The 15,460-nt window shown below is 39.2% G+C and overlaps 1 protein-coding gene and 1 pseudogene across 1 annotated transcript in view; both read right to left on the bottom strand.

Moving 5' to 3' along the window:
* Positions 1-15,460, bottom strand: part of LOC145399245 (potassium channel subfamily T member 2-like) — a 340,618-nt gene that overhangs the window by 234,492 nt on the left and 90,666 nt on the right. The window contains exon 7 of the mRNA XM_080271933.1: positions 5,829-5,923. Within this exon, the coding sequence (XP_080128059.1) occupies positions 5,829-5,923 (95 nt within the window). The remainder of the gene's footprint in view (positions 1-5,828; positions 5,924-15,460) is intronic.
* On the bottom strand, positions 14,944-15,063 carry LOC145399386 (5S ribosomal RNA; annotated as a pseudogene).

Raw genomic sequence — 15,460 nt, 5'->3', positions numbered from 1 at the left:
CGTGAAAGGGTACAGCAGGTAAGAAAGGTTGCTGGTTCTTTGAAAGCAGTGGTAAGAATCAGGGAAGTGAGCATGGAAGTGAAAAAGTTACTACATGATAGTATTGTGATACCAACTCTAACGTACGGAAGTGAAGCTTGGACGTTGTTGGAAGGACACAAGTCAAGAGTGAGAGCAGTGGAAATGAGTTATTTAAGAGGAGCCTGTGGAGTCACATGGAGAGACAGGCTGACGAATGAGGATATAAAGGAGCGTTGTGGTGTGGATGTGGATGTGATAGGAAGCGTTATGAGGAACACACTGAGGTGGTTTGGCCATGTGGAGAGGATGGAGGGTGAAAGACTGACGAAGAGAGTGTATGTGAGTGAGGCGGAGGGAGGAAGAGGGAGGGGGAGGCCGAGGATGAGATGGAGGGATGGGGTGAAGAGGTATATGAGAGAGGGGGGTGTGAGTTGGGAGCAGGGCAGTGAGATGGCGGGGGACAGGGCGACTTGGAGGCGATTTGTTTGTGGCCACCCCAAACGGGATTGAGGTGTCTGGCAATAGATAGATAGATAGAAATCCTACACCACTAACTCTTTCATTTTGTCTTCCTCTGCAGTAAAATAGATGGTTGCTGTTTTCGACCTGAATTACTTTTTCTTCCTTTTCTGTGGATCTCACCCAAACCTACAACATCCCAACTAATGTTTTCCATTTCAGTCATTAAGTTATCAAGTTTGTAATCTTCTGCGAGGCTTCTTACATTGTATGCATGGATCTTCATGGATTTCAATTTGTTTAATATCCCAGAGTCTAACTTGCCAACACAGTGCCTAATCACTTTCGGTGGCACACTGCCCGTCAGCACAGGAGGCAGTGCGGTTGGACATTTAGAAGACGATGATCCAACAGGAACACCCGTCAAATCATATCTATCTATCTGTCTATCTATCTATCTATAAACACACTAGTACAAAGAGAGAGAGAGAGAGAGAGAGAGAGAGAGAGAGAGTGGTGTTCTTACCTAATTGTATCACTACAGGAACGAGTCAAGCTCGTACTCTCTCGTGCATTAAACTATTTTTATCATACATATCCTTGAAGTTTAATAGTTGTGGGACACATTTCTTCATACGGTACTGCAATCCACTGATCAACTGCCTTATCTGGGAAAAGGAATTTGCTTAAGTCTTTATTGCCTCTCTTTTTATGTAGTTTTTAACAGTGTCCTCTTGCTGATGCTTCCTTATAGGTTATATATTCGTTTATGTCTATTTTCTCTTCCCCAAAGATGCATTTATATAGCATAGTCAAGTTTCCTCTTTTCCTTCTCTCCTGTAGTGTTGGTAGATTCAATTTTTAAAATCTTTCTTCGTAGCTTTGATCCCTTAAGCTTGGTATCCATATTGTAGCTGCTCTTTGCACTTTTTCAATCGTATCTATTTATTTTTTTAGATAAGAGTCATACTACTGATGCATATTCTTGGGTTGGTCTGTTGAATGATGTTATTTTCTCAACATGTCTTCATTTATATATGTGAATGCTATTCTCATATTAGCAAACAATGTTTACATGTTATGTACAGTCGTCAGCATAAATTCACTGCAAGCCTGCTCGTGTGATGTGGGTCGTTTTGTCTGGCAACAGTGTATGGGAACTAGTTGCCACACAGGTTTTTATACGCTTTAAAGATGTGTTTGTAAGATTTAGTACTATAAATCACCCAGAATACAATATTCTTTATATCTGATTAGCGTAAAAATGTGCAAAAGACGACAGATAAATGTTATTGAATGGGGAAACTTCTGTTCTCTCCCTCGTATCTATCCCTTGTCCCTCCCCACCCTCCCCTCCTCCTTCCCTCTCCTGCTATCCTTCATCTCCACTCCTCTCTCTCTCCGCCCAGCCTATCTTATATCACCCACAACGCTAATCTACCTAATAAACTGCACTCTTCTCTATTTCTTGTCTATTCCTGTAACCTTTTTGCTCCTCAACATTCAAGAGTTTCATGCCATGCAACAGTCTCTTTCTCCCACTTGTTACTCCACACATGATGCAGCAGTTCGAACCTTTAATGTTTCTGATACTGCTTCGTGATTCAGTGAACAGTATGAGGAGAATGGGAACATTTTCCTAGGGAAGAGAGAGGGCGAGAAGGAGGAGGAGTGGGCACAAATGTTTGTTTAATTTCGCCTACTGATATAATAGGCACAGACTTCCAGGCTCATTCAAACAAATACTGTACTAGCAAGGAATACATCACAAGAACAAGACCTCAATGTTCCTGTATCTCCCGGCTGTTGGTAGTGACAAAGGGTGGAAAACAGAAAGACAACTGGAGAGGAGTGGGAAGGAGACAAGGAGGGTAAGAATGGGACTAGAACAAGAAAGAATGCTGATAATAAACCTTGGATATAGTTGGCAGTACTGCAAGCAACTGGGAATATGGCCGATTGGGATTAGAAAACAGTCAAGAGAGAATTGCGATGCGCCAATCATGTTAGTGCCTTGGATAAATGAATGAAGGTGGAGAGGGTGGAGAGAGAGGAGACAGTGGAGAGGCATGAGAGTGGGGGAGAGGAGGCAGAGGGAGGGGTGGGGGGGAACATCAGGAGGAGTAAGGGGGAGAGAGGGGAAGGAAGCTTTGGCACGGTTATAATGCAGAATGCCAGAGTATTACGCTCATACGTCGTTCCATAACACTGTCAACTCTTGCAGTTTTTTTACACTAATCAATTACGGTATACAGAAAATTGTACTCTAGGCGGTCTCTAGTACCACTTTTGAAAAACACGTGGTTAAAGTGTATAAAAGTGTATGTAGCAACTCGTCCCTTTACACTGTTGCCAGACAAAAGGACTCGCATCACACTAGTAGACTTGCAGCTCTTTGCAAGCATCTCTGTTAGTAATTTTCCTCTGAATATTTGTGTCATCCGAAAAACGTATTTAGATTGCTTCTATTTCCAATGTTACCGTCTATGTCATTTATACAGTATATACTAAAAACATAACTGGTGCCAGCACCGATCCCTGTGGCACTCCGCTGGTCACTTCCCTCCATGATGAGTAATTTCTCCTTAATATTGTTCTCATTTCCCTTTTTCTAAGAAAATCCTGCATCCAACAGTATAGTTTGCCTTGGATACCTCCTTGATGGTACTGTTTCCATAAAAGTCTTTGGTGCGGTACCCTGTCAAATGCTTTCTTAAAATCTAAATAGATAATGTCCACCCATCCTTCTTTGTCATGTCAGATCACTTGCTAAAACCGCCTCAAAGAAACTTGAATTATTGTACAGAGTCCGTAACTTCTTCGCCGATGAGCAGTTAGCTATAATTTATAAGAGTCATGTGCGCTCTCAGCTTGAATATTGCTCACCCTTGTGGAATGGTTGTGGAGAGGTTGCATTAAGACAACTAGACAAAATTCAGAACAAAGCTGTTAGAATCATTAACAACCCTGTCATTACACATAAACTACCTCCCCTGCATGTAAGAAGGAATGTTGCCTACCTTGCATTATTTTACAGATATTTTTTGGCAAATGCTCAGACGAAGTTGCGTCCATGGTGCAACCTCTCCATGCCTTCCCTCGTGCTACACGGGCATCTGGTAGCACTCATGACTGGCATGTCACTCAGCCATATTGCAGAACTTCTGCCTATCAGAATTCTTTTATTCCCCGAACTGCATCTCTCTGGAATTCGCTTCCTCAAAGTTGTTTCCCTCCAAATTTCAACCCACAGCTGTTCAAGTCTAACTGTTACAGATATTTTATGAACGGAGGACGCCAGTAATCTGGTACATGTATATGGATTTTTTTTTTTTTTTACTCATTTGTTTTTCCTTTCTCTGTTCTGTTATTTATTTAAAAAAAAAAATCCTTCTTTGTTCTGTAATGTTTTTGTTACTCTATCATAGTAGCTTAACAGATTAGTAACGCATGATTTTCCCTTTCTAAAATCAATCTGCTTCTCTGTTATCATACTCTGTTCTTCTAGATGTTTCACTCAAACCTTCCTTATCAGCTTTTCTAGTATCTTACTTACAACACTGGTCAGTGATACTGGTCAGTAGTTGAGTGGATTTTGTCTATTCACTTTCTTGAATATGGGAACAATGTTTGCTTTCTTCCAAATGTCAGGTGGTTTATCGTGACCTAATGGATTCCTTGAATATTAAATACAATGGTCCGCTTAACTCTTCTGCACATTCATGTAGCACCCAACCTGAAATTTCATCAGGACCATTTGCTTCTCTGCTGTCTACTTCGCATAACCCTTCCTGTACTTCTTTTTCTGATATTTGTATATCTGGTAATACATGTGGGCATACATATTCCACTTCTCTCAAAATTTCCTTCTTTTGTAAAAATTGATTGGAAGTTTTTATTTAGTGCTTCACAAATATCATTCTCTTGTGTATAGATGATCTCCTCATTTGTAATTGACTGGATTTTATCTTTAACTTTGGTTTTACTGTGAATATAGCTGTAAAAAAGCTTAGGTTGACTACTTTTATTTATAATGTCCTCCTCAAACTGTCTCTGAGCCTCCCTCCTTATGTTTGTATAATCGTTTCTTGCCTGTTTATAGTTGTTATATGCCCTCTCCCTATTGTCTTTTGTATCTATTACACAGCAAGCCTCTTTTTTCTTTTGAGTCCTTACATTCTGTATTAAACCACTTCTTCATTTTCACTTCTGTTGCTTTGTGCTGTTGGATGTAATTCTGGACTCCTATTTCATAAAGATCACAGAATTTTCTATATATACTATTTAAATCTTGTCCTCTAAGTTCTTTTTCCTAATCTGTTTCCAAGAAGTATTTCTTCAGGTCATGACAGTTGCCTTTTTTGTAATTTAGACTCCTTTTGTAACTCTCACTGCTGGTAATGTCATACGCGATTCTGAAGTTACAATTTAATACTGCATGGTCACTTTTGCCAAATGGGGGGTGACACATTTTACTGTCAATTTCATTTTCATGCCTGGTAAATATAAGATCTAGTACTGATGGATCATCAAGTCCTCTTTTTCTGGTGTTTTCCTTTACATGCTGTTAAGAAAAACTCCTGCACAAGATCTAGGGGCTTTTGATCCCAACAGCTTTCATGGCTCTTTACATCTAAAGTATTCCAATTTATATCTGAATTGAAGTCTCCAGTTAATATAATTCATTCAGATTTCTCTTCCATTTCATGTAGTAGGGCTCTTAGACTCCAAATTGTACTCTCTGCCAGGTCTTCATATTCGCCTCTTTCCCATGTGTTTATTTTGGGTGGCATGTGTAAATTTGCCACAATTAATTTCCCTTCAAATGTGTTAATTTCCAGTGCAATCATTTCTATCTGTGAGGGTATATCTAGTTTTATTTCTTTGACTTGAGATTTTTCTTTAAGATTATAATTCCTCCTCCCTTTCTTAAGTCTGTGAGAGAGAGAGAGAGAGAGAGAGAGAGAGAGAGAGAATATGCCTTAACCACGGGAATGTAACTAACAAGGCATTTGCACGACACATGAATGATGTTGGCAGTATCGTGAGCTGCTAACTGAGAGCTGAATGAGATTTGACAAAACCCAAGCTAATCCACCCTAATATAAGCCAATGCAACTCAACCTAACCCAGCCCGAATAAGTCCAACCTAACTGATCTGAAGCACCCTCAGTAATATACTCCAACCAAGCAACTTTTACCCCACTCTAAACAAACGTAAACTCACGTACCCTTACCCAGTAATATACTCTAACAAAAAAACTTAACCTAACTTAACCTAAACCCAATCAAACCAAGTCCAACCAAGCTTGACAAAATCTAACCTCAACCATGGCAATGTTACTAACCTGGTAAACACAAGACACATGAATGTTGCTGCCAGTATCATCAGCTGCTGACTCAGGGCTGACTGTGACCGCTGCATCGCCCGGTGTAGGTCATTCTGTGAGGGAGAAGACAATGACTGGGTTGTAGTCTAAGTGAATCTGGATATTTCATGACACCCCTTCCTCACCAGTTTATTATAATAATTGCACTTCGGCATCCTTTCGTATGTTATTGATGCAAGCTGTGTCAACTGAACAGGGTGTAAATATCATACAGAAGGTTAAGGTGTAAGATGAAAAAAATTACTAAGGAAGAGGTGCTGTGAAGACTCTTATGACACCTAGACCACGGTCCAGTGGCAGTCCTGCACGCAAACTCGAATCCTTAGGTAATGATATTTTTTCAAATGCTATGCCATTAATGGCATTGGCTGATCACTCCCTTTTTATGTTGCTGTATCATCGTAGGTGAGGTCGGCTAGAAGCTCACTTAAAATAGTAATTTTTTAAAGTTTTGAGTATGAGTATAGATTACACAGTCCCTGCATTGAGGTCCAGCAGTTCTTTCTCATGTCACACACCTTTGCACGTCACTGCTTCGGCACTAATACCTAATGCCGATGGCATTTAATGGTAGGGCTGTCTCCTTCAAGGCTTGTGTGATGGTATTATTATAGTGCAGGTGTTTTTATGACATGTCGATGGGTTTAGTGGAGACCCTGTTAAGTCTGATTTAGAAAATTTTTAAATCATGCTGTTCACTACCAAACCCTGGGACGAAGCTTGCTTCCTTTCAGACTGCAGCCGACTGCTCTACTTCCGTTATCAGCAACTCCCTCGCATATACAGTAAAATGCAAATCCGGTATAAAACGGGTCATCATCGTTGTCGTCGTCATCATCATCCCACTATTCCAAAGGTGTTAGTACTACAGTATTTAAAAACAGGAAAAGAAAAACAAAAAATACAATCCTCCTCCTCATCATCACCATCATCATCACCCGACCCTCCCACTACTCTTATTTTTATTTTAGGAAGAGTCCCACTGTAGCTGAAGGGTTACTGATGACTATACCTAATCCCTCCACTTCAAAGTCTCCTCTAAGCTGAATAAAACCATCTGAATGTAGAAAGAATTGAGAAAAGGAGGCAAGATCTAGGAACAAGAAAAATTAAAAAATATGAAAATAAGAGTGCTGGAGCAGCCATTAGAGGACTGTCCAATGAAATAACCCCCACACCTTCCACCACCACCTCCCTCCACATATCATCCTCACTGGTGCTGCAGAGAGACGCCTTCAAGCAGTGGCACTGATACGACTTGACAGAGAAGTCCCCGAGTATACATACTCGTATGTCCCTAAATCCCCTTCCTATCCACTGACGAGAATGGAGGATTGCAGAAGGGTAACTCTGGCCTGCAGTTCACTGGGTTCATGTCCAGCAGTGTCTAGGGTTGCAGCAACTACTACTATTAACACTACTACTACTACAACTACTACTACTACTACTACTAGTAATACTTGTACTATTCGGATGCCCACTTTCTGGACTCCCCACTTACTGGACATTGTGGGCCTGGACCTTCGCAACCCAAAAATGGCCAAAAAAAGAAAAAAATCCCCCCCAAATCCGAATTTTTTTCCACCAGTAATTTGAAAATGCTGCATAGCACTGAACAGCTGTTAACGCCACGGCCCCATCACCCCTTCCTTCCTCCCCCCTCCCCCATCCCCAGTCAGGGTTGCCATTTGGTATTTTTCATTATCAAATGTGGGCCAATTTGGTAATGAAAAGTTCGTTTGGTAGTGAATCAGCATGATCTATTTCCAAACAGATTTTTCACATGTATGAAGATATATAGAATGGAGATGGTGGACTGTCTGCTCTCTTTGATTAATCTGCTAGCATACATAGTGCAACAACAAACATGCTGCTGATTATAAGAAGAGTGATTATTTCCATTTGTACATATAATTAGTGAAGAATAAATGCTTCCTTTAAGAATTTGGTAATGAAAAGTTAAATTTGGTAATGAAAATTGAGGAGTTTAGTAATGTGGCTGAGCTTAGATCTGGCAACCCTGTCCCCAGTTACTGCCTAACCTTAGTAAAAGGAAGATGTTCATCGCAATGGATGTTGCATGTGCTCGTTCTTGTGAATAAGCAGTGAATAAACTGCAATACCTTGCCACTAGACCACATGGGAATTTACAGTGTTGGGCAGTGTTAAGAAATTGGAATTTACAGTGCAAAGGATTAAGTGTGAAGTGCAAAGTGGCAGTTAAAACTGCCGTGGTGCATTTAAGAACAGAATGTGCAATGATAAACAATTATAACTCACAGTGCAAAGAATTAAGTGTAGCACAACACTGGATTTCTGTACGTGCTTCAAGAGCACCTTCACAACTACCAGAGCCTTAGAGGAGGTGGCCACAGACATGCTGTAAGTAGCTGTACACTGCTAAGTATTTTCCATACTTCTAATTCCTCATTCTCTGGTTCCTTTTCATTTATTTTATGCTTTATGTCCATTACTGGTGTGAACAGGGTCTTAAACAGGTTTAAATAAGTGCTATGCATGTCCGGTAGGGAGTTATTTAGGTGGCTTTCAAAGTTAGGCTGGGTTAGGGTCATAAGTACCAGTCCAGCAGGCAGAGGCCCAATTTCCGGACAGGACCACTTTCCGGACTTGCCTTTGGCTCTATTACATCGGATAGTGGAGGGATTACTGTAATACTACCACCACCATGAACCTCACTGTAATGATGTCCCTCACGTTATTATTGTTTCCACTACATGATATAATTCATCTTCAGCAATCATCATCACACTGCCCCAGGCTATAAATCTCCCCCAAACAAAAATTTCATCAAGAAAATAACAAAATCCTACAGGGTGGGTAGTAATTCTACAGCTCATTGAGGGTAATGGACAGCAACCATCCCCCGAGACTATTAATATGGGACTCGCCAAATACTAAGAAATGTACTGTATTCCACAATGTGTCATGTCAAATTGGACTGGATTTGGAATAGGAAATGAGGCAAACTGGAGAGGAATGGCTGAAGCTGAAATAAAAATGGATAGGAAGGGTAAAACTTGGTTTAGAGGTCAAGAGGAAAGGCAATATGTGGTTCAAAGTTGGCAGTAAAGTGTGATGACGAACTATAACAGGGCACAGAATGGAGAAACTAATATATACTACAGAAAACATCGCTAGGGGAAGATGACAGAGAGTGACCAACACCCCCTCCCCTCAACCTGTCAACAAACCACTGTGAACCATAATGGATCAAATACTGTTCCTTGATCCAGCTGGAAACTGATCAGGCTATTTTGCAACAGCAGTGAGCTCCTCAGCCTTTGTGTGTGTGTGTGTGTGTGTGTGTGTGTGTGTGTGTGTGTGTGTGAGAGAGAGAGAGAGAGAGAGCACTCTGTGAGAGTGTGCGTGTGAATGAACATTCGTGTGTTCAAGTGTTAATGTGTGTGTGTGTGTTCTTACCTAATTGTTCTTACCTAATTGAATCTTTACAGGAATGAGTCAAGCTCGTACTGTCCCGTGTATTAAACCATTTTTATCGTATATATCCTTGAATTTAGGAATTGTTTTGGCACACACTATTTCATTCGGTAGTGCATTCCACTGAACAATTGCCCTATTTGGGAAACTAAATTTCCTTACGTCTTTATCGCCTCTCTTTTTATGCAGTTTTTTGCAGTGACCTCTTGCTGATGCATCCCCATGGGTTATGTAATCATTTATGTCTACTTTCTCCTTCCCTGATATGCATCTGTATAGCGTAATCATGTCTCCTCTTTTCCTTCTCTCCTGTACTGTGGGAAGATTGTTTTTCTAGTCCTTCTTCGTAGCTTAGATCCCTTACGCTTGGTATCCATCTTGTAGCGGCCCTTTGAACTTTTTCAATCTTATCTATGTGTTTTTTGAGATGACGACTCCAGACTAACGACGCATACTCCAGGGTTGGTCTCATGAATGATGTTACTATCTTTCTTAGGAAGTCTTCATTTATGTATGTGAACGCTATTCTCATATTTGCAAGCAGTGTATACATGTTCCGTACCTTCTCACTGATGTGCTCAGCTGGAGATAGTCTGTTATTGATAATCACACCTAGGTTCTTCTCTTTTTCTGATGTGTGTAGGGTTTTGCTTCCTAACTTATAATCCCAATCAGGTCTTTTTCCACTTTTACCAAACTTGATTACATGACACTTGTCCACACAGAATTCCATTTGCCATGTATTGCTCCATTCATGAAGCTTACTTAATTCTTCTTGTAGCTCTTTACATGAGTCTGAGTCAGTAATTCTCCTTTGTATTTTTGCATCATCAGGAAACATAATTAAATAGCTTTCATTTCCAGTGTTACTGTCTATATCATTTATATACACTAAAAACATAATTGGTGCCAGCACTGAGCCCTGTGGAAGTCTGCTAGTCACTTCTCTCCATGATGAGTAATTTCCCCTTAATACTGTTCTCGTTTCCCTTTTTTTGAGAAAATTTGGCTTCCAACAATACAGTTTGCCTTGGATTCCTCCTTGATGGTACAGTTTCCATAAAAGTCTTTGGTGTGGTACTCTGTCAAATACTTTCTTGAAATCTAAATAGATACTGTACACCCATCCTTCTCTGTTCTGTAATGTTTCTGTTATTCTATCATAGTAATTGGTAACACATGATTTTCCCTTTCTCAAACCAAACTGTCTTTCTGTTACCATATTTTGTTCTTCTAGATGATTTACCCAAGCTTTTCTTATAAGCTTTTCTAATACCTTGCTTACAACACTGGTTAGTGATACTGGTCTGTAGTTGAGTGGATTTTGTCTATTCCCTTTCTTGAATAAGGGAACAATGTTTGCTTTCTTCCAAAAATCAGGTAGTTTACCTTGACCCAAGGTTTCCTTGAAAATTAAATATAATAGTTTACCTAACTCCTTTGCACATTCATGTTGCACCCAACATGAAATTTCATCAGGACCATTTGCTTTTCCTTTATCGAATTTACTTAGCTCCTCCTGTACTGTATTTCTTTTTCTGGTATTTGTATATCTGGTAGTATGTGTGAGCATGCATTTTCTATATAATCTCTCACAAAATTATTTTCTGTAAAAACTGATTGGAAATTCTTATTTAGTGCTTCACAAATATCCTTCTCTTGTGTGTAGTTGATCCCCTCATCTGTAATGGATTGTATTTTATCTTTTACTTTGGTTTTGCTTCGGATGTAGCTGTAAAATAGCTTCGATTGATCATTACTTTTATTTACGATGTCCTCCTCAAACTGTTTTGGGGCTTCCCTCCTTATTCTAGTACAATCGTTTCTTGCCTTTTTATAGTTGTTATATGCCCTTTCACTATTGTGTCTTCTGTATCTATTCAACAACAAATCCCTTTTTTCTTTTTAATTTTTACATTCTGTGTTAAACCATTTTTTTTTTTTTCTGTTTCTTTGTGCTGTGGGATGTACTTCTGGACTCCTATTTCGTAAAGTTCACAGAGTTTCTACATATAACATTTAAATTTTGCCCTCTAAGCTCTTTTTCCCAATCGATTTCTAAGAAGAATTTCTTTAGATCACGATAGTTTCCCTTTTTATAGTTAAGTCTCTTTTTGTAACTTTCATTACTATTAACTATGTCATATGAAATCTTGAAGTTGTAACTTAATACTACGTGATGACTTTTGCCGATTGGAGGGTGATACATTATATTGTCAAAATCATTTTCTTGCCTAGTAAATATAAGATCTAGTACCGATGATATGTCAAGTCCTCTTTTCTGGTGCTTTCATTTACATGCTGTGTTAGGAAAAACTCCTGCACAAGGTCCAGAAGCCTTAGTTCCCAACAGCTTTCCTGGCTTTTTATATCTAGAGTATTCCAGTATATATTTGTATTGAAATCACCGGTTAGTATAATTCTTTCATATTTCTCCTCCATTCTGTGTAGTAATGCTCTTAAACTTTGAATTGATTTCTCTGCCAGGTCTTCATATTCCTCTTTTTCCCAAATGTTTGATCTAGGCGGCATGTATAAATTTGCCGCAATTACTTTCCCTTCAGACGTACTAATCTCTACTGTGATCAATTCTACCTGTGATGGTACATCTAGTTCTATTTCCTTGACTTGCAGATTTTTCTTTGTTAATATTATAATTCTTCCTCCTTTTTTTAAGCTCCTTTCTCTTCTCCATATATTGTATTCCTCTAAGTTTAGTGTACAGTATTGCTTGATATCCTTGGTGTTAATTTTGTTTCAGTTAGGCAAACAATATGTGGTTCCTTTTTTTTTTCTTTTAATAATCATTCATCTATAGTAATTTAGATACTCTTCCATGTACATTTAAGTACATCAACTTAATCATCTTGTTTACATACTTGTCATGACTTGGGCCTACTACCTTTCTCCTTTAATTCCCTCCTGTTTATGTACCACTTTCGAACCTGCAGTCCAATTACTTTGTAAAAAAAAAATTTCTTCTCTTCCTTTGATCTTCCCTCATTCTTTGTTTTTGCCTCCTCCCTCTTCTCCTTTAGTAATCCAAGTTCCTCCTGAGTTAGACATCTCTTGATCCATACATTTTTGAAGTCCTCTTTTTCCATAAGTTTGTTTGCATTTTTCGGTATTTCCTCCACAGTGTTTACACTCTAGAAGGTTACTTTCAGGGGCATTGATTTATTTTTCTCATATTTCCCTTGCCTTTTGTGTTCCTCTATGTCTTTACTACAGATTTCCTCTGACACTTCCTTCAATATGTTCATTACATTTGCCATCTACTTTTTGTCTCTCTAAATCTTGTTTCTTATTTCTTCCTCCTCTATACCAGTGATTACTATAGATTTGTTGATGATGCTGGATCTTTGACCAATTTTGGATTATTTTCTTCTCTTCCTTTTTAATGCTCTTTTCTTCAACTTTTGTTTCCAAGTCTTTCCTTACTTTCACCATTTCAGCATATGTCGTTCAGCATATGTGGTTTCCACATCATTTTTGTAGCTTTGCATCACTTCATTCACCTGGGTTATCTTCTCAGTATCACTACTATGATCTATCAGAGTGCTTGCCTGCCTTATTGTCTCTGTATCATTTCTGAACTCTTCCCCAATACTCGTACTCTCATAGTTGACAACTGTGCTTGCCATTTCACTGATCTTCCAAGTGTTCCTACCTCAACTGATAATTCATCAATTGTTGTGTCTTTCATAATCTCCTTTACCAAATTTTCATTTTCTTCCTTCTGCATGTGCAACTGTTTTTTTAATCTACTTCATTCTGAAAAGCCTTCTTTAGTCTGTGCACTCGTTCTACCAGTTTATTATGCATCTCCATTTCCACAAGTTCCTGGTAGAAATCATTATCCTGCTTTCTACCTTTGTCCCTTTTCTTAACTCCTTCCAAAGGTGATTTGCCAAAGATTGTGGCCATCTTCTGGTACTAACAAAAAGCTTCTACTTGCAGTTTAGCATTCCTCTCCATCGGAGACACCGAGACAAAACGGTCAGCAATGAATCAGCTGATTTGCTTGTTCGGCACTGCTGCCAACTTCGTTGTACAGTATTATGTTGTTGCAACAACACTTTTACTTAAACTTCCTTTATATATCTATATCTATCTATCTATCTATCTATATATATATATATATATAAGAACACTGTTTAGTTGGACCTAGTACTAAGCTCGACTCATATAAAGATACTTTTTAGTTATGGCCATTTGCGGGCCGAGTTTGACCCGGTGCAGTGTGGAGCGATGCCAGGCACGTCTTCTCACTCCCGTGTCTCGTGTGTGTGTGTGTGTCACTTCTTGATAAACTAATTCCTCTTCTTTTTCACTTATTCAGTTAATCATTAATTACCCATTTTGTCAATTATTAACCCCTCATGGCCACTTCTCTTCCAGTATTTTATTTCAGTGGATACCAGGCAATATTATCCTGCTGAGAGTCAGAGGAGAGTGAGTGCATAACCTCCTAATGATCGGGAAAACCATTTTTCTTAGGTTTTTCATCCCAACAGCTTTTTTTTTTTTTTTTTACCCAAACTAAATGCATGGTAAGTGAAAAATTCCGATAAAAAAAGTACACGGTGTTATGCCAGCATGGTTGGAAGTCTTATTAACGTGTGTGGGAAGATTGCTTTATGGATCGCAGGCTGAGAGAGAGAGAGAGAGAGAGAGAGAGAGAGAGAGGTATTCTATGAGTAAGTACCGCATCCCATACTTTTTAGTGCAATAATACTGTACTCTGTCTTTAACTACATACACACACATAGTTTCCCTGTCTCTACGGCTTCATCATAGATAGGAGATAGACAGTTAGGTGGATAGACGGATACCAAGAGGCAGATAGATTGATACTTGCATGGATAAGCTTGTGGCAAAATGCAATATAAATTGTGGTGGACCTGCACAGACTGACGGATATACAAACTGAGATAGTCACACACACACAGACAGGAGCAGTCAGAGCGATCGGACGTGTCTCAGCTGCCTCTCAACCACTGCTGCAAACCTTAAGTAGTTTTCAGGAATTATGTTTGTCCTGTCTCCTTTAGTCTTATCTAAAGTGTAAAGTACTGTAAATTAATATAGATCACCAAAAATGTAAAGAGCTATTGTCGGTGAGTACACATGAATGTTTATAGGAATTTCGGTAACAGCTGTTCAGTACTGCAACCAACATTCAACGTGGCCGACAATGTAAACATCGAGGGACCTGAATTTCCAGGTTTTGACAAGGAAACAAGTGTAATGGATTTGGTTAAAACGTTGATCATGAGGGTTTGTGAATTAGAGAAGAAAGTGGAGGCTCTGCTATCAAGAAACATTCCTGAAAATACAGATCAAGAAGTTGAAACGAGAAAATATTGAAATGAGGAGAAAACTAGAAGAGAGCAGTAACAAAATGGAGAAGGTGAGTAGTGTGTTAGAAGAGCAAAAGTCAAAGTGGGCACATGTGGAAAAAGAACAGAAAGAAGTGGTTAGCTTAAGGGAAATTCATTCATTCATTCATTGCCAGACGCCATGTATCCCAGACAGGGTGGCCAAGGGCTTAGAGTTAATTGTTTTACAGGGAGGGGCACTAATCCTCCACCAACCCCACTTGATGTAGGGATGCCAACAGCATCTGGTGTTCCCAGGCGGTCACCCATCCAAGTACTAACCTAGACCCAACGTTGCTTAACTTCGCTGATCGAACGGGAAGCGGTGTACTCAACGTGGCATGGAAGGGAAATCATTCAGGAAAAAAGGGAAATGAACCAAAAAAAAAAAAAAAAAATGGAAGAAAATGTAGTGAAAATAGTGAAGAAAAAAGAGAAAGTAGTGAGAGAAACTTTAGAAAGGAGCAGATGTGTGGTAGTATTTGGAAACAGGGAAGAGGAAGAAAAGGTTTGATCCGTGAGACCCGACAGAGACATGAATCAAGTGAGAAAAATATTGGGCAAGATCGATCCTGAAAGAAACAAGTGGGAAAAAGAAATTGAGGAAGTAAGGAGGATAGGGCCTTATAAGAAAGGGGAAACAAGACCAATGAGAGTTAAGTTGTTATCAGAAAGTGTAGTAAAAGAAATGCATAAGGTGACCTGGAAACTTAACAAAGAGGCAGGGATGGAAAATGTTAGAGTAAGAAA

This window comes from Coenobita brevimanus, chromosome 48 (assembly GCF_032717465.1).
Source record: "Coenobita brevimanus isolate Jiangsu-jjx chromosome 48, ASM3271746v2, whole genome shotgun sequence".
Taxonomy (NCBI): domain Eukaryota; kingdom Metazoa; phylum Arthropoda; class Malacostraca; order Decapoda; family Coenobitidae; genus Coenobita; species Coenobita brevimanus.
This window is presented reverse-complemented; position numbering and strand designations above follow the sequence as displayed.